The following is a 19546-nucleotide window of genomic DNA, read 5'->3' as shown; positions in this document are numbered from 1 at the left end:
CCTGCGACAAGAATGTAGGTTCAATTGTTTTAAATCAAATAGCAAAGTCTATCATTATAATCATCAAAAATCTGTATCAATCAAGATATTATATGATAATAATGTAAAGTACTGCATTTCATTTCCATGACTTCACATCAAAATTGATATTTATTATGCAACTAATGCAGCAGTCAGCTTCAAAACTGTTTTACATCAAAATCCTGGCTGCACTGTAAGAATAACTTATAACCAACCAGTATTTCATAACATCTTTTCCAGCTGTTATACCTTATAGCCGAGGTCACACGAGTAATGCAGATTTCAACCACACTCTGATTATTGTCGCTTGAAGCATACTCCGGACTCTTAGCAATCTCACAAATGCTTTCTAAAACAGCTGTCAAGTCATTCTTTATGTCATTATCTTCCAGGGAAAACAATTCTCCAGCTTTTGACAGATCTTTACGTGTCAGAACTTGGGAGAAAAGTTCATGCATCCCTGAAAAAAAGTTTGATAAAATACATCAATTTTTATTTAAAGTTTTCATTTTACACAGTTCTCAAGATTTAGGTTAACTAAGATCTTGGTAACTGCTTTGTGGACTTCTTTCTTCATCCAATAATAGGCTTTAGAAACCACAATCAACTTCAGCAAACGCTAAAATTTGAGCCTATGCCCTCCAGGTCAGACTCAGAAGCCCAACACTCGACTCCTGCACCATCTTTCAGTCAGGGGTGTAACTGTTTCAAGTTATCACTTTTTATAACCCATTTGAGTTACTGCGTTTATTTTCATAACTTGTTTTAGTTATCATCAAATATTACAAAGCCCTTTTGTGTCAATTCCTTATTGTGAATGTGACTAATGCAATCATTTCCTGAATCCTTGGTCTTTTATCTTTCCAGCTATGCAGTAATTTCTTTTACGCAAGGCTGATAAAGTCTTACGCAAATGGTTTTAAAGCTATAAAACTCTTAACATCCCATTATGCTCATCAGGCCATGATCAGACTAAAAGAGAATTTGATTAACCACAGTTTGCTACTAATTACACTTTAAAGGTCACTTTGTGAGAACAGCAAAAAGGCTTATTTTGAATAACTTATCTGAGTTATCTATATTTTATAACTAATACAGGTTATAAAATACTTGAAAAAGTAACTGAAATAGGTTACATAACTTAAAACAGTTACACCCCTGACTGTCTTTACTTGCAAAACAAGGTAAGCACAAATGATACCACAAATATGGTTTCCTCAATAACTGATAAAAAGATGACAAAATAAGAGTAACTGTATGTAGAGAAAGTCAGTGTAGGTCAGACTTGGAAAGAAAAGTGAGTTTGGAGACCTGTCTCAAAATCAAATAAGACCTTAACCTTTACCCTGCTAAATTTCTAAAATGGACTGGTCCATCATTCAATTTGGGCAGTACCACTTATCATTCAAAGAGGTGTTCACTGAAAATTTACCTAGTAATGGACATGCAGGCTGATCTTGTTATGCATTGGTCATAAAAGCAGAATCACTTGCCGAGCCTGTTTATGGCATCACAGTCCACCAGTTTGTAGGGTGTTTGCAGGGCTTAGCTTATTTGCAGGATAACTGCTGCAGCTTGTTCTAAGAAAGTACATAGCTCAGTTCATAACAAATCAAAGTGAACACTAAATGAACATCCTGTGATCAGTGTAGCTATATTGTTCACGGCATGCTCACCTGTTATTTGCAGCATGATCATTATGTGTTTGCTGGAAACTATAACATTTTTGTAAGGGGGAGAATCCTACAATTAAAATGCTTTATAAAAAGTGACACGGTGTAAGAAATAGATCGCTTAATCCTTCAATGTGCTCAATGTAAAGCACCTATACATGCAAAGCGCTCTTTCCCCTGACATTTTAGTTGGGAACAAGACTCTCAACATCTTCTCAGAAATTAACGGAACCTGAACCGTAATTTGAATCCCAGGTATCAGGATTGACAGTCAAGTGTGTAACTACTAGATCGCATGCCCACCCATAACAGTAATAAACTGATAAGATCAAACAACATGTCAACTGTCAAACAAAAATCATCAAAAATACTTAAAGTTTGACCACAAAGTTCGATAAAAGCAAAGTCAGATCAACGAAACGCACACAACCAAGATAAAGTTACAACAAAACTTTCATCATTTACCGGCTTTTTTTGTTATTTTGCCGAAAGCATCTGAAGAATTTCAACTATTCAAAAAGGTAATCAAAATTTCGCAAAAAATCCAATTAAAGGCGGTGCATCGTAAATATCAATGTATGTGAAAATAAAATTTTACAGGTAACACTTTATCTCGGACTAGATATGAAAAATGAAGTAAAATCAATCGAGGTGAAAAAATATCTCACACCGCTTAACTTGGAACATCTTTGCTTTCACCATAGGATTTAACGTACAGGATGGCAGGTTTTAGTGGAGCTCTTCAATTAACAGATTTAAATGATTTCATAACACCGTCACAGGTTTGTATCCATTAGTTAACTATAGAACCAAGAGGTCTTCCACATTTACAGCTTTTTTTCCAGAACTTTCGTGGTCGATAGGGCTAAGACACTGTAAGGAATCCTACGGAGGTGAAGGCCCCGGGTTCGATTCCTGGCTACTCCCATTGCGGTGTGTCGTTGGGCAATGCACTTTATTTAAATCACGATTGCCTCAGTTGACCCATCTGTAAGTGGTTTTAACTCTTCTTAAATAGGGCCGCTCAAGCAGTCGGGTGTAACTGTTTCAAGTTATCGCAGTTTATAACCCATTAATTTGAGTTATTGCTTATATTTTAAGATAAGGTTAACAACGTGAGTGCAATGCTACACATGCAGCCTCTATGTCAGTATGTGCATGATCACTCTCAAAACATTTAAAGGCTTGCCTAACTACAAGACTGACATGATAAATTGCTTCGAAATTTACAGTACAAGTCTCTACAGATGAAATGTTTCAGTTATCCACAGTAATTAAAGTGATAAAACCAGGACCATGTTCACTAACTGGAATAGATAACTGAAACGTTTCGTTCATAGAGACTTATTCTGTGTATTTCGAGGTAATTTATGAAGTCAGTCTAGTATTTAGGGAAGCCTTTAAATGTTTTGAAAGTGCTATGATGCATGTAGAGGCTGCAAGTATATAAACTGATTTTCACAGGTTCTACAATTAAGTATGCCGAGTAACTTCCCATAGTGTTACGCTCAGATAGTTGACCTTGTCAATATATATGATAATGTGATTGGATGTTTGGTCATCAATTCTTATACGCCCGAAGGGACGTATTATGTTATGGTCCCAGTGTCCGTCCGTCCGGGCAACCAAAATGAAAGAGAGGGCCGCCTAACAGTAAAGAGAACAAAAGAGAACAATAGCTTCAATCCATAAACAATAGATTAAAGGGCCAGGGCCCCCTATTCAAACAAAAGAAAATAACAAAAGAAATGGCCCCCTCTTTCATTTCGGCCGGACATCTGTCCGTCCGTTAGCAATTTCGTGTCTGCTCTGTAACTCTTGAACCCCTTCAAGGATTTCAAAGAAACTTGACACAAATGTTCACTACACCAAGACGACGTGCAGAGCGCATGTTTTGGATGTGTCATGTCAAGGTCACACTTAGGGGTCAAAGGTCATATGAGTGTGTTTCCTGTCCGCTCTGTAACTCTTGAACTGCTTGAAGGATTTCAAAGAAACTTGGCATAAATGTTCACCACACCACTGAGACGATGTGCAGAGTGCTTGTTTCGGATAACTAGCTTCAAGGTCAAGGTCAAATTTGGGAGTGAAAGGTCATATGAGTGTGTTTTCTGTCCGCTCTGTAACTCTTGAACTGCTTGAATGATTTCAAAGAAACTTGGCACAAATGTTCACCACACTGAGATGACGTGCAGAGCGCATGTTTTGGATGACTCGCTTCAAGGTCAAAGGTCATATATATGACTTTGCTTTGTGTATATTGCTCTGCATTGCAGTGCTCTTGTTTTTATTTGGCAGATCCCTTTTTGTTCCCTTACAGTATTTTTTTTTTAATTACTTCCCTTTTTTATTACTATAAATAGCTTATTTTGAAACTTTTTTATTATTGGCCGTAGGGAAAAACCGAGACCACTTTTCTGTGGTACAACATGGATGGTACATCCAATTTTTAGATGTATTTTGACATAACTTTACCAGTCAGGGGTGTAACTGTTTCAAGTTATCGCAGTTTATAACCCATTTGAGTTATTGCTTATATTTTCATAACTTGTTTCAGTTATCATAAAATATTACAAAGCCCTCCTGTGCTAATTCCTCATTTTGAATGTGACTAATGCAATTATTTCCTGAATCCTTGAACTCTTATCTTTCCAGCTATGCAGTAATATTTTTTACGCAAGGCTGATAAAGTTTTACGCAAAAGGTTTAAAGCTATAAAACTCTTAGCATCCCATTATGCTTATCAGGTCATTTTCAGGCTAAAAGAGAATTTGATTAACCACAGATTGCTACTTATTTCACTGTATAGGTCACTTTGTGAGAACAGCAAAAAGACTCTTTTTGAATAACTTACCTGAGTTAACTTATATTTTATAACTAATACAGGGTATAAAATGCTTGAAAAACTAACTGAAATAGGTTACATAACTTAAAACAGTTACACCCCTTACTGTTTATCTGGTAAGAATTTTTCTGTGGACTTCGAAATTTTTTTTTTTGGAATTTCTTCTTTTTTGTTGTTCCTGTCCTTTGGGCTTCAACAGTCAAGTTCTTTAAATTTTTCTCCCATCCTCTGATGTAACCCTTCGGGCGTATATTGCCCTGCTTGGCGGCGCTCCTGTTTTTCATTTGACTCATGTATAAACAGTACATTTGTGTGAAAACAGGGTTTTTTGGGAGAAAAAAACAACACCAGACCAGTGTCTTTGGGTTCTTCTGCAAGCTTTATCCTTGAATTGTTTCACTCAATGTTCTTTCTGTATATTCTGTTTATGTCTGTTGGATGTAGAAATAATGATAGTTCTATTATCTTTCAATTTTTGTAAAGTTAGGATTTAATTTCTCCCCAAAACTAATTAATTTGTACACCATAGTTCCGACTACCATAACTTAACTGACGCTATTTTTAGCTCATCTGATTTTTTGAAAAAAAATGATGAGTTATTGTCATCACTTGAGCGGTTGTCGGCGTCGGCGTTGCCTGGTTAAGTTTTATGTTTAGGTCAGCTTTTCTCCTAAACTATCAAAGCTATTGCTTTGAAACTTGGAATACTTGTTCACCTTCATAAGCTGACCCTGTATAGCAAGAAACATTACTCCATCTTGCTTTTTGCAAGATTTATGGCCCCTTTTGTACTTAGAAAATATCAGATTTCTTGGTTAAGTTTTATGTTTAGGTCAACTTTTCTCCTAAACTATCAAAGCTATTGCTTTGAAACTTGGAATACTTGTTCACCATCATAAGCTGACCCTGTACATCAAGAAACATAACTCCATCTTGCTTTTTTGCAAGATTTATTGCCCCTTTTGGACTTAGAAAATCAGTTTTCTTGGTTAAGTTTTATGTTTAGGTCAGCTTTTATCCTAAACTATCAAAGCTATTGCTTTAAAACTTGCAACACTTGTTCACCATCATAAGTTGACCCTGTACAGCAAGAAACATAACTCCGTCCTGCTTTTTGCAAGATTTATGGCCCCTTTTGGACTTAGAAAATATCAGATTTCTTGTTTAAGTTTTATGTTTAGGTCAACTTTTTCTCTTAAACTATCAAAGCTATTGCTTTGAAACTTGCAACACTTGTTCACCATCATAAGCTGACCCTGTACAGCAAGCAACATAACTCCATCCTGCTTTTTGCAATAATTATTGCCCCTTTTGGACTTAGAAAATCATTTTTTTGGTTGAGTATTATGTTTAAGTCAACTTTTCTCATAAACTATCAAAGCTATTGCCTTAAAACTTGCAACAGTTTTCACCATCATAATTGGACACTGTACATCAAGAAACATAACTCTATCCTGCTTTTTGCAAGAATGATGGCCCTTTTTAGACTTAGAAAATCATGGGTAGGACAATATTTCTATTACACAAAAAAAATCAGATGAGCGTCAGCACCCGCAAGGCGGTGCTCTTGTTTTTATTTTGTGATGGTCACGTGCATTAAGTTATGGCATATCCCCATTTGGTTACCTAACCAGTGTCAAACCGCAACATCTGTGCACTGACTCTTGTGAGAAACTGATGACGTCACACTAAGTTCTTAGCACTTAGTTATTTTTTAATATCAAGATCGCCCGCCCACTTAGCACAATAGGAAGAGCACAGATCTATGGATCACAGGGATGTGAGTTCCATCCACGGGCAAAGCGTGTGTTAAAAACAAACAGATATCAAGATAACAATTGTACATTTATGAATTTAAATAAATTATAAATAAATACATTTTCGACAAAACTTTCTCAAAAAAATGTAGTAGGGAAACAATACGTCAAAACCATGGCAACATTAAATTCCTTTTATTAAACTACCGATTTCAGTCAGTTAGACCTTCATCATTTTCAAAGTTCATGAAAATCATACCTTAAAAGGTTTAAATTACACAAAAGGTTAAAATATTTGTATACCGCCTATTTGTTTTCAAAATGAAGAATACCTTGATCACGTTACAGCTGCAATGGTGGGCAAAATATTGCAGACAGCAGAAACCATTTGAAACTTACGTGTATTTTATAACTCATCTTCAGGTTGTGTTACATGGTTAAGTTTATGTCAGATCAAAAGAAAAATGGATTAAATATATTTTAAAGTATAAGGTGAGTCCATGGCATTTCATTTGATGAAATTATAGTGTGGCTGATTTCAGGCACAAATCTGGCTAGGTTTCAATACAAAGTTCATTTCAGCTCAGAGATTCCTTACGGCATATTTATAAACATCTCTGAAGCTGAATTTTTTTAGCTTTGACACCACTGTAATCATATTTTGAACATTCGGCTAGCTTTGCATACCATTATGTTTGTGCCACAGAGAAATCTTACAGTACATAAATTGTGATCAGAGTGGTTATGAAATCTTGGTCAGATTTGAAACTGGGTCAATAGCTAGGGCAGGGATTTGTTTTTTGGACTTTTTATCTGATCTACATGAAACCTGATCAGAAGTTTTGTCCAATGAAATTTAAGTCAAGTTTATAACTGGGTCATCAGGGGTCAAAAATGAGCTCACAAAGTCAAATCTTAGAAAGCCTTTGCTCCTGAAGTAAAATTTTCTATTATAAATAAGTTATTCTGCATGAAACAAGGCCAGCAATAACTGTCAAAACAAATTCTAGGTAAAATTCACAAAAAGGGTTATCTGGGGCCAAAGTTCAGGTAAGTAATACAAGCCAGTGCCTTCATGGCCCTGTTGTGGTACATTATCAGGGTTTTATACATAATGGAAATTTTTTTATGCAGTTTTTGGGAAATTGAAATTTCTTCAAGAGGAAGACATAGCTATGGTAAATCACTAGGAGAATTATATTCATTTTTAAATTCTTGTGAATTTATGATATACATTCAAAGACTAATGAATACAGCAGTTAAACCCCAATTTGTACATCAGATAAGATCAAAGCTTATATAATAAATTAGCTTGTGTTGGTAACATTAATTATTACAATTCAGATGATGTTAAACTGACATAAATTTGACAGTGTTAATATGATAAGGTTAACTAACTTGAAGGAAATGCCTCAGGGACCTATGTTAACTGTCTCTGTTACCAGTCATAGTAAGTCAACTTATGAAGTAAACATAAGAATGTTTTTAATAAACAGTAAAATAATGAAATAAAATCATTGGCACCATTTATCTTGAAAAGATTGTGCGGAGTGCTTTTTTGCCAGTTGAAAGTCACAATATTTTGTATGAGACTTGGATTATGAAGCCAGACCTGTACGCATAAAGAGGAAAGGACTGCCCATGTCAAACGATCAAGTAGCTTCAGTTTCTGTATGATAAAAGATATTTGTAGTACAACATATACTGATAGCCATGAAGTATAAAATTTCATAAAAATGTATAGTTATGTTGCATCAAAAGTGATCGTTTAAATTGGATTTAAAAGATTTGCTAGGAAAAATAACAAATGTAATCTGAACAGGCTGTTAATTCTTTTGTTACACTCAACATTATATAACTATTTATCAAATTGAATAATAGAATTCCTATATCTTCTTGAAATGATGCAACTACTGGTTATGTTAAAATTTTTACTTTTAACTTTGATAGCAGCTAGGACTGTTCTTGGGTTAGGTCATGAGTTTGATCTAACATTTGTATCTAAATTTGGAGATGTAGAAATTGGACAAGTAGGTGGACTTGCTGTGAATGAAGAAGGAGATGTGTACATCTTTCATAGAGGGGAAAATATCTGGAATTCTTTCTCCTTTGATTCTGCACATGTTTATACTTTGCAATATTTTCCCATAGAAGTGGATGCTGTTGCTATTGTGTTTAAAAATGGAACGCTTAAGCGATCATTCGGGAATAATACATATTATCTACCCCATGGATTGACGCTTGATTTTGATGGTAACATGTGGTTGACTGATGTTGCACTTCATCAAGTATTTAGGATACCGAAAGATGGCGATACTCCTGATCTTACATTAGGTTACCGATTCGAACCAGGATCTGATCTCGACCATTTCTGTAAGCCGACGGATGTTGCTGTTCTATCAACAGGCGAGTTTTTTGTTGCCGATGGATACTGTAATAGTCGAATAATGAAATTTGATAAGAACGGATATTTTATTAAACAGTGGGGAACAAAAAGTGTCTACAAGAACTCTGATGGGTTTCCTCCTCCGGGTACTTTTAATTTTCCACATGGTTTAACTTTAGCAGAAGATAAGCATAAAGTTTGTGTTGCTGATCGAGAGAATGGAAGAACTCAGTGCTTTGACTTGGAAGGAAACTTTTTAAATCAGATGCACCCAAAACAATTTGGGCGAGCAGTGTATGCAATTGAGTACAGTTCAAGTCACAATGGTGTTCTTTTTGCTGTAAATGGGCCACGCTATGATTCCAGTGACCCTGACACTAAAGGATTCACGCTTGATATCAACACTGGTGAATTGCTGTCAACTTGGAATATTCAAGAATCTGGCTTTACACATCCGCACGATATTGCAGTTGATGAGAAAAACCACATTGTTTATGTTGGTGAACTCAATCCAAGACAAGTTTGGAAACTAAACATGCCAGAAACATTGTACACTGCGAGTGCGAGACTGGATAAATTGACTTTAATTGGCATTTTAGTCGCTGTTCCTGTGCTAGTCTTGATTCTTGTTATGGTTCTTTTATGGCTGCATCATACTGGAAAGTTAGTTAGGAAAACCAAGAAAAAGCCAGCCCCAGTGGTAAAAGACTATAGTACTGAAGCAGAGAATGTGGACAGTAGCTTGGATCTCAGTCAGTACTCTGTGTCTTATAGTCAGACAAAGGTAAATTTAAAGTTACGTGAAAATAATAGTTCTCTTGTCCATCTTAACAAACCGCATTAATAATTGCTTCTCTCCTTCTGACCAATCACAAACAAAAACAAAAACAACAGCAAAATGAATTCAGTGAAGATTCACTTTTTATACTGGGATTTTTTTTTTCACCTGATATAATGTAAAAGGTCTGATAGGAATAGGCCATTGTTGAAATAGTTGATCTTCAGAACACCCTCTCTATTAATGTTTTAAGTGGTCATAATTGTAGATCTAATAAAGAGTTGATGCAAACCTACCAGTATAGGCTATTATTCTATGTTACCACGAGTAGTCTGGTATAAACAAAGCTTTACGTATTAACTAAAGAGAGTTTGCTTACATTAATAATGAATAATAATCAACAATGTTTTCTTTAGATCTAAATCAAGAATCTATTTTTTATAATCAACCGCTATCATTAGTCATTATACGTGATGTTTATTTTTTCATATCTGATCGTTGAATTAATTTGATACACCAAACACATACACTTACCAAGCTGCTGTGGCTTGTTGTAAGTGGCCATGTGCAGGACAAAATCTATATTGGCATAAGGGCAACACTTGAGTGTTAATACATTTTAAAGAATGCCAATATTCACTAAAGACAAGGCCGCAAGTCATTGCTGTTTAATGAGCTGTTTGTTATATAAGTCTTATTTACATTCTATCGTTGGTACGACACAGGCTATTTCAGTGAACGGTTACTGATAATGCACACTGCCGCTTCCAGTTATTTACATCAGTTAATACAAGACTTTTTCATCTACAGTTTTGTTACTGTTTTAAATTTTAATTTATACTAAGGTTTATTTACAATATATTATTTAATCTAAGTACTAAGTCTCATAATATTGTTGACATACTTTTTATGTGATGAATGTATAGCTTTGTTGAAAATTGATACATTTACAACAATGAACTCTTCTTAAAGTTCTAATGAGAAAAAACTGTTTCTTTGCTAACTTAAATCATGTAAGAACTTTTCTGTTTGTTTTTTGCACTGGAATGTTTCTTGCTCTGGAATTTTTCCTGATTTTGGGATTATTTTTTTTTGGCTGAAAAGATTAGGGATAGGTGGGGGAAATGGTCATTTTACTGAAGTCTGACTTTATTGGTAAGACATGACTATTTAACCTTTAGCCTACTGGCGACAAGTGATTCTGCCTTTGCAACCAGTGCAGACCAAGATCAGCCTGCACGAGACATGCAGGCTGATCACAGTCTGCACTGTTCTCTATTCAGTCAGTAAATTTTCAGTAAAAAATCCTTCAAATAATAAATGGTATTGCCCAAATTGAATGATGGACCAGTTCATTTTAAAAATTTAGCAGGCTAAAGGTTAATGTTATACTTTCAGGAGTGTATCAAACCTGTGAAGATTGACAGGACTGCGGGGAAAGTAGGGAAAATCAGAATAGAAGACGATGGCAGCTACTTTAATGTGTCAGAGGTAAGCTAATACTTTACAGTAGGTCAAGGTTGCTGATAATAAGTCATGTTACCCTCTCCGGCATATCTTTTGTCCTTGCATGTGGGAGATTTCTTTCAAGCAAAGATCCAACCGGCAGGCTTTTGAAAAGTAGATGGTAATAAGAGTCATCCGAAATAGTGATTGGAAATCCAATGATATTTATTTCTTAGTAACTAGTATAAATTGGTACTACATCTTGCAGCTTAATTAATGTGCCTGTATTAGTATCAGTAACATGGAGGGCTTTTCATCCTTATATAACAGAGGCCTGTATAAGGCTACTTCCCAATCCAAAAATATACTATTTTTTCCCAACTGTGGCAGAAATATTTCCCAAAATCATGCCAACAGAATGGTTAAGATTTTGTTTACATTTTAGTATTTCCAGAGGAAGCGTTTGTCTGGTAATTGATTTTTTGTTGCATTATAGCCTAACAGTGCACAGAACCACGTGTGACACATTACAAGTCTAATTTGGTATGTTCCATGGCCTGGATTTTAGTCCGTGTTTCAGGGGAGATAAATTTAATTTGTCTCGGTGTTTACTTCTGGTTGATTATTTTTCCCAAAATGGACAATTATCGCGCATAAATTTCCCAATTCAAAAGGCCAGGGCCTCTTCCCAATTTCCTGATGAAAAGCCCTGAGTAACAATTGTTCATTACATGGTAAAGTCTCTTAAAACAAACAATAGAAAAAGTGAAAGTCTGCTATCTTACTTTGAAATTTCAATGAGTAATAAAAGCAGAATCATAACTTGAATGAATAAAAAATAATGATAATTACAGTTAGCCATATAAGCCTGTTAGCTATGTTTACTTGAAAGTATTGTCATTACTTGAGCGTACATTTTCAGAAAACTGTTGTGAAAAATTTGAAAATATGATCTTGAATTTATGCATTCTGATAGATGCTTCTGCCTATTAACCTAGAGTATGGGCTGTTGAGATCCAGAGAAAAAACATAATGTACTGTTTATATTGACACTGACTACCTGAAAATTACCATATTGAAGATCTATCTCGTGTATATAAATTTACAGGTTTTAAATAATGTAGTGGATAAAAACCAGGATATACACAGTCAATTTACAATTTACTCATATCCCAACATTTTGGCTACAAGCCTTCTTCAGGAATAATAATAAGCAATGGTTATAACGTGATAGTACATTATGTGAAAATTTCGGGAAACAGACTTTTTCAGGTTTAAATATGCATACATGTATTTTGAGCAACTGAAATATAAATGTTTTGATAGGGAGGAAAAGAGACAAAACTTCAGAAGGCGCATATTACGTTAAATGATTGTCTGGCGTGCAGTGGATGTATTACATCAGCCGAGAGTGTTCTTATAACACAACAAAGTCAGGATGAACTGTACAGAATACTGCAGGAAAATCTTCAACTGGGAAAGGTAGGTTTGTACGGTATAAAAAATCATTTTTCTTTAACCGTTAGCCATCTGGCGGCAAGTGATTTTATTTTATACATAATTTATTTTAGGTCGCTTGTGAAGGAAGTTCTACAACTTACATTAATCACCCTCGACACCTCATATCTGATGGAATTCATCACCAATAGAGTATAAGAGAATATTATACTAGTTTCCCTTTTAATGCTGAGCGCCAAGCAAGGGAGCTACTGGTACCATTTTTCACGTCATTGGTATGACGCGGCTGGGGATTGAACCCACAACCTTTTGCACTTGAAGCGGATGCTCTATCACTAGGCTATCAAGGCGGTTAAAGTGATTTTGCCTTCGCGACCAGTGCAAACCAAGATCAGCCTGCACATACATGCAGGCTGATCATGGTCTGCACTGTTCACTATTCAGTCAGTAAATTTTTTCAGTGAACACCCCTTTGAATAATAAGAGGTACTGCCCAAATTGAATTATAGACCAGTCCATTTAAGAATATGGCAGAGTTAAGATTAATAGTTGGGTGCTTTGAAATCATCATTAATATTTCTTTGGGACTCAGTAATTTTGGTTTATTTTGCAGCTGAATCAGTTCATGAAATAATAACTTAATTTCGTCCCAACGAACAAGTGAAATTCTCATAAAGTTGATTTTTACAAAGTCATACTGCATGGAATAGCTGTTTTGACTATTACCATGAATTTCATGCCCATGAAATGTAATGACCTCACAGTACTTCATTAACCCATGCTGCAGTTTAATAGTCTTGTTAACCGTTACCCTGCTGGAGGCAAATGATTCTGTCTTTGCGAACAGTGCAGACCAAGATCAGGCTGTACATCTGTGCAGGCTGATCATGGTCTGCACTGTGCCCTATTCAGTCAGTAAATTTTTGAAGTTTGTTTTGATTTGCAGACCTGAGAAATATTAAATTTTACCCAGTTGAGTAAAATATTGCCCAAACACTGTGATGTCAAGTGCCAAGTTTATCTCACCGACCATGTTAATATTAGCTGTAAAGTTGATTTTATTGTTGTTTTTTTGTCTTCATATGGAGAAGACATAGTAAGTTGCCTGTATGCCTGTGAGAAAGTTTGTTCTAAGGTCTTCTCCAAACTTATATAGAAGTTTCACCAAACAGAATTTAGAATTTTAGGTATGAATTTAATGAAATTAAAAGATCAGAAAAGTCTTTCAGAATCTAGGAGGGACGCAGTTACTGACATTTTATCTCTCTTCTACTTCAGGATGGACAGGCTGAACAGCAAAAGACTATAGTAGTATCAGTGTGCCCACAGGCCCGGGCCTCACTGGCTGCAAAGTATGGCCTCTCAGTGACAGAGTCATCACACAAGATAACAGCATTCTTCAAAAAACTAGGTAACCTTAAAAAAATTATTGCAGATCTATTTTAAAGCCAGTATACAACCTTAATTTTGTCGTTTGGCTCTAAACCCAACCACAGCCCGCTGGCTTAGCTCAATAGGGAGAGCACAGATCTAAGGATCGCGGGGTCATGAGTTTGATCCCCTGGCGAGGCGGTATGTTCTCTTTGACAATTTGATAAAAGACATTGTGTCAGAAATCATTCCTCTTCTACCTCTGACACATGTGGGGAGTTTGCAGTTACTTGCGGAGAACAGGTTTGTACTGGTACATAATCCAGGAACACTGGTTAGATTAACTGCCCATAGTTACATAACTGAAATACTGTTGAAAAATGGCATTAAACCAAAAACAAACAAATCTAAACCTAACAAAAACTCATCTATTTAAGCCCTACTATAGTGGCTATACATGACTTCCTATTGTTCAGAGGTAAAATCTATAATTTGTATCAGGCTTGCAAGGTTGCACAACTGTAATCAGTACCTACCATTCATTTTGTTTAAACAGTTAAACTTGTATAACCAGTTAAACGTTGCAACTAAACAGCCAGTCATATCACAGATTATGTTTAAATCACAAAATTTAAGTTTCGCCTGTAATCACATGAAGTGATAGCATGGTTACCTGTAGCAGTGGCCATTTTTGGGTGCACCCCAATGACAGACAAAAAAATAGGTCTTGCTAATGTCTTAGGTTTTTGATTAACACCAACTGCTGACTTGTTAGAGATAGATTTTTTTGATATGCACACTATATTTTAATACACACATAATTAAGAGTTACCATTCATATCTGCTGAAAATAGTATATTTTTAGTTCATGCTGCGCATAGGTTAAAATGTTTTTTGTAGTATTTTGCTTAAATCTTTCAGGTGTCCATTATATCCTTGACACAACATTTGCTCGGGGCTTCAGTCTGATAGAGAGTTGTCGGGAATTTGTCAGTCGGTATAAAGAATCAGAGGTAACTCCTGCTGCCTTCCCCATGTTAGCCTCGGCTTGTCCAGGTGAGTTATGTATACTGCTATGGTTCTGACTGTCGGCTCAAGCTTGTAGACAGTCGCCAAGTCATAACTTGAAATAACTAGTGATTGTTGTTTTAGCTCACCTGAGCACAAAGTACTCGAGGTGAGCTGTTGTGATCACCCTGTGTCTGCCGTCCGTCATGAGCAATTTGACTCTTAACACTCTAGAGGTCACAATTTTGGCCCAATCTTAATGAAACTTGATCAGAATGTTACCCTTAATAAAATCACTCTAAAGGCCACATTAAATTTTATGACAATATCTCTATGAAACTTGGTCAGGAATTCAGAATGTTAATCTTGATGATCTTTAGGTCAAGTTCAAATCTGGGTTATGTTGGGTGAAAAACTAGGTCACCAGGCCAAAAAATCAATGGGAAAGCTTGTTAACACTCTAGAGGTCACGTTTATAACTGCATCTTCATGAAACTCTCTCAGAATATTAATCTTGATGATCTTTAGCCTTTACCCTGCTAAATTTCTAAAATGGATTGGTCCATCCTTTAATTTTGGCAGTACCAATTGTTTATCAAAGGGATATTCACTGAAAATTTACTGACTGAATAGCGAACAGTGCAGACCATGATCAGACTGCATGGACGTGCAGGCTGATCTTGGTCTGCACTGGTCGCAAAGGCAGAATCACTTGCAGCCAGCATGCTAAAGGTTAGGTAAACTTTGAATCTGGGTCATGTAGGGTAAAAAAAAAATCAAAGAAAAAGCTATCTAACACTCTAGAGACCACATTTATGACCATATCTTAATGAAACTTGGTCAGAATGTTAATCTTGATGATCTTTAGGTCAGGTTCAAATCTGGATCAGGTGGGGTCAAAAAGTAGCTTACCAGGTCAAGTTAAAGGAAAAGCTTGTTAACACTAGAGGTCACATTTATGACTGTATCTTCATGAAACTTGACCAGAATGTCAATCTTTATGATCTTTAGATGAAGTTGGAATCTGGGTCAGGTGGGGTCAAAAACTAGGTCACCAGGTCAAATTAAAGGAAAAGCTAGTGAACACTATAGAGATCACATTTATAACCATATGTTACTGAAACTTGGCCAGAATGTTAATCTTAATGATCTTAAGTTCAGATTCCAATCATGGTCAGGTAGGGTCAAAAACTAGGTCACCAGGTCAAATCAAAAGTAAAGCTTGTTAACAATCTAGAGGCTACATTTATGACTGTATCTTTATGAAACTTGGTCAGAATGTTAATCTTTATGATCTTTAAGTCAAGATTGAATCTGGGTCATGTGGGGTCAAAAACTGGGTCACTAGGTCAAATCAAAGGAAAAGCTAGTTAACACTCTAGAGGCCACATTTATGACCATATCTTAATGAAACTTTGTCAGAATGTTAATCTTGATGATCTTTAGGTCAAGTTCCAATCTTGGTCAGTTGGTTTCAAAAACTAGGTCACAGTTCAGATCAAAGGTAATGCATGTTAACACTCTAGAGACCTGAGTTTAAGTTTAAAACTGTAAGAATTGATCAGAATGTTTGTCTTGATGACCTCTAGGTCAAAATCGAATCAGGGTCATGTGGGGTCAAAAACTAGGTCACCAGTTCAAATCAAATGAAAAACTTGTCAACTCTGTAGAGACCACATTTATGACCATATCTTCACGGAACTTGATCAGAATGTTATTCTTGATGATCTTTAGGTCAATTTTGAATCTAGATCATGATGGGTGAAAAACTAGGTCACCAGGTCAAATCAAATGAAAAGCTTGTTAACACTCTGGAGGCCTCATAGTTTTATTTCTAGAGCTCAAAAAGGGCAGGGTGCTATCCGAAAAGGGCAGGGTGCTCTTTTAGATGTGAAAGTTACCGTAGCAGTAGTTGCATTTCTAGATGTCTATAGATATGTATTCCATTTATCTTTATTGCACACTTAAAATAAATGTCACAGGAACAAGTGGTAAATTAATGATATCTCCTCAAAACAAGTAACAGAGTTTACAAAGAGGTTTTACTAACTTCATATTTTTGGTTAAACCATTCAAGCCTTTCTCTTAAAAAATGTCACCAAGAATGTCAACTTATTCATATGAATATGAAATAGTGGACGGCCCAAATATAAGCTTAAGCTTGAAACCAAGATCATGTTGTAAACAACATAGAAAAAAAGATCTGTTTCAGGTCACATTGTAAACTAATAATTATTATCAAAAGTCATGTTGTATTGATCAGGTCTTTCATCAATATTTCATTAACAGAAAAGTGCTATAACAGTCTGTAAAAAACATATACATGTATATTCAAAATATACTATCCAGATACTGGTACACTTTTGGAATGTTGTCTGAAAGTAGTTTTTACTCAGTTTACTTGACCCACTACGGTAAACCAGAGATAGTTCTTCAAGTTTTGATGACAGCTTTTTGAAGGAATTATGGAAAAATTGCATACAAAATCGGGTGTAACAAAGAAGTATAAATACACAGAATGGCAACAGGAGATAATCTCGCGTCACCGCGTGTCACCGCATTATCTTATTGAAGTGTTTGCCGACTTGATCACTCGTGATCTAATCAACAAACGCTTATTACAATGGTGATACGGCGACAGGTAATAAACCGAATCAGGTCCAATTTTCAAATGACAACTGTTGATTTCTCAGACTTCCAATCATAAATTCACTCCTTTCCTGTGTAGAAAGTACTAATAACATTAAAAAACACCATTGTCATTATAAACAAAGATCTGATAGAAAGTTTTTCATGACAAAATTTTTTATCCTTCTGCTGCCTGTTTTACACATCGGTGAAACAAGATCTCTTTCAGTTCCCATGTGATGTTGGTGAGATTTGCTGTATATGCCTTTCAAGTTGCCGATCTATTTATTATTATAGCTCTTTGGGTGTAATAAGACTCGTGAACGGACATTCTAAAACTTATTTTGCTTACGATACTCATTAAAATTTGTGCATTTTCAAGTTGAAATTACAGTAGAATTAAACTGCATTGAAATATACTTATTATTATACTAAACAACGGTCTAATTTAAATTTTGCACAAAGAAATCTTACTTTTCATGTGCTTGGTAATCAGCTGGCCACTTACGAATGCCTTTTTGACATTACAAAGAAACGATTCTCTTTATCAATTAGTTTTAACACTTCATTGATTCTCATTGTGTGCACTCGCCGTGACATAATTTGCTGATAAAAAAATCGGCGAGGCATGTCAACAGGGAAAATGGAGGGATTTAGCAGAAAATCAAAGGCAGGAGGGCGCATTTTAAGGGCAGCGTGGCGGCAGTAAAAAAGGGCAGGGCAGGGCGCTCCGCTGCGTCGCTCTAGAAATAACACTACCACATTTATGACCATATCTTCATGAAACTTGGGTCAGAATGTTATTCTTGATAATCTTTAGGTTGAGTGCTAGAATAACACTCATATAAAACTCTAGAAGTCACAACCATTTTCTACTTGATCTTCATAAAACTTTGTCAAAATGTTTGTCTGTATGAAATCAAGGCCAGCTTAGATTCTAACTTATCAGGGGTTAGAATTAGGTCATGTGAGCGATACAGGGCATTTAGGGCCCTTTTGTGTTTACTTGTCTGTTTTATAGCTTGTATACATGACTGGGCAATCAGATAATTGGCTAAGCTCAGTAAGGAGAGCACAGATCTACAGATCGTGGGGTTATGAGTTTTGCCCCTGGGCGAGGCACATGTCCTCCATGACAGTTTGATAAAGGACATTGTGTCTGATGTCATTTTGTCCTCCACCTCTGATCCATCTGGAGAAGTTGGCAGTTACTTGTGGAGAACAGACTAGCACTGGTACAGATTCCAGGAAAACTAGTTGCAAATGTAGGATAACTGCCCACATTACATAACTGAAATACTGTTGAAAAAGGGCACTAAACCAAAAAACAAACATTGTCAAGTAACTTGTGTGTGTGCATTGATGAATATATATATTTGACAAGTAAATTTTGTATGCATTGATGAATGTTCATATATTATGTAACCAAAACTTTGCAATAAACAAGCACATAGCTGATTTGTTGAAACTGATAGATTAAATCATTTCACAGTAGTATCCAACCATGAATTTTTTTATGTGTGTTACACCAGCCCAAAGGCTTTACCAATTTTTAGCTCATCTGATTTTTCGAAAAAAAATGATGAGTTATTGTCATCACTTGATCGGTGTTGGCGTCGGCATTGCCTGGTTAAGTTTTATGTTTAGGTTTTTCTCCTAAACTATCAAAGGTGTTGCTTTGAAACTTGGAACATTTGTTCACCATTAGTAGCTGACCCTGTACAGCAAGAAAGATAACTCCATCCTGCTTTTTGCAAGAATTATGGCCCCTTTTGGACTTAGAAAATATCAGATTTCTTGGTTAAGTTTTATGTTTAGGTCAACATTTCTCCTAAACTATCAAAGCTATTGCTTTGAAACTTGCAACACCTGTTCACCATCATAAGCTGACCCTGTACATCAAGAAACGTAACTCCATCCTGCTTTTTTCAAGAATTATTGCCCCTTTTGGACTTAGAAAATCAAATTTCTTGGTTAAGTTTTATGTTTAGGTCAGCTTTTCTCATAAACTATCAAAGCTATTTCTTTAAAACTTGCAACACTTGTTCACCATCATAACTGACCATGTACAGCAAGAAACATAACTTTGTCCTGCTTTTTGCAAGAATTATGGCCCCTTTTGGACTTAGAAAATATCAGATTTATTGGTTAACTTTTATGTTTAGGTCAAGCTTT

At 35.7% G+C, this 19546-nt stretch overlaps 2 protein-coding genes across 3 annotated transcripts in view; one reads left to right on the top strand and one right to left on the bottom strand.

Annotated features, from left to right (window-relative positions):
* The window catches only part of LOC123526414 (protein melted-like), a 39802-nt gene extending 37526 nt beyond the window's left edge, over positions 1–2276 (bottom strand). Inside the window, exons 1-2 of the mRNA XM_053522481.1 lie at positions 2160–2276; positions 271–481 (exon numbers count right to left, since the gene is read on the bottom strand). Of these exons, the coding sequence (XP_053378456.1) occupies positions 271–479 (209 nt within the window). The 5' untranslated portion in view covers positions 480–481; positions 2160–2276. The remainder of the gene's footprint in view (positions 1–270; positions 482–2159) is intronic.
* Positions 2277–2321: 45 nt separating this feature from the next.
* The window catches only part of LOC123526412 (cytosolic Fe-S cluster assembly factor narfl-like), a 37398-nt gene continuing 20173 nt past the window's right edge, over positions 2322–19546 (top strand). Inside the window, exons 1-5 of one of the 2 annotated variants that reach the window (XM_053522963.1) lie at positions 2322–2476; positions 10859–10951; positions 12233–12388; positions 13643–13775; positions 14657–14791. In XM_053522963.1, the coding sequence (XP_053378938.1) occupies positions 2414–2476; positions 10859–10951; positions 12233–12388; positions 13643–13775; positions 14657–14791 (580 nt within the window). In that variant the 5' untranslated portion in view covers positions 2322–2413. Of the gene's footprint in view, positions 2477–8185; positions 9467–10858; positions 10952–12232; positions 12389–13642; positions 13776–14656; positions 14792–19546 lie in introns of those variants that run through there. The other variant, XM_053522962.1, reaches the window with a different exon arrangement.

The sequence above is a fragment of the Mercenaria mercenaria genome, chromosome 14 (assembly GCF_021730395.1).
Source record: "Mercenaria mercenaria strain notata chromosome 14, MADL_Memer_1, whole genome shotgun sequence".
Classification (NCBI taxonomy): domain Eukaryota; kingdom Metazoa; phylum Mollusca; class Bivalvia; order Venerida; family Veneridae; genus Mercenaria; species Mercenaria mercenaria.
The sequence above is the reverse complement of the archived record's forward strand: the minus strand, read 5'-3'. Positions and strand labels throughout refer to the sequence as shown.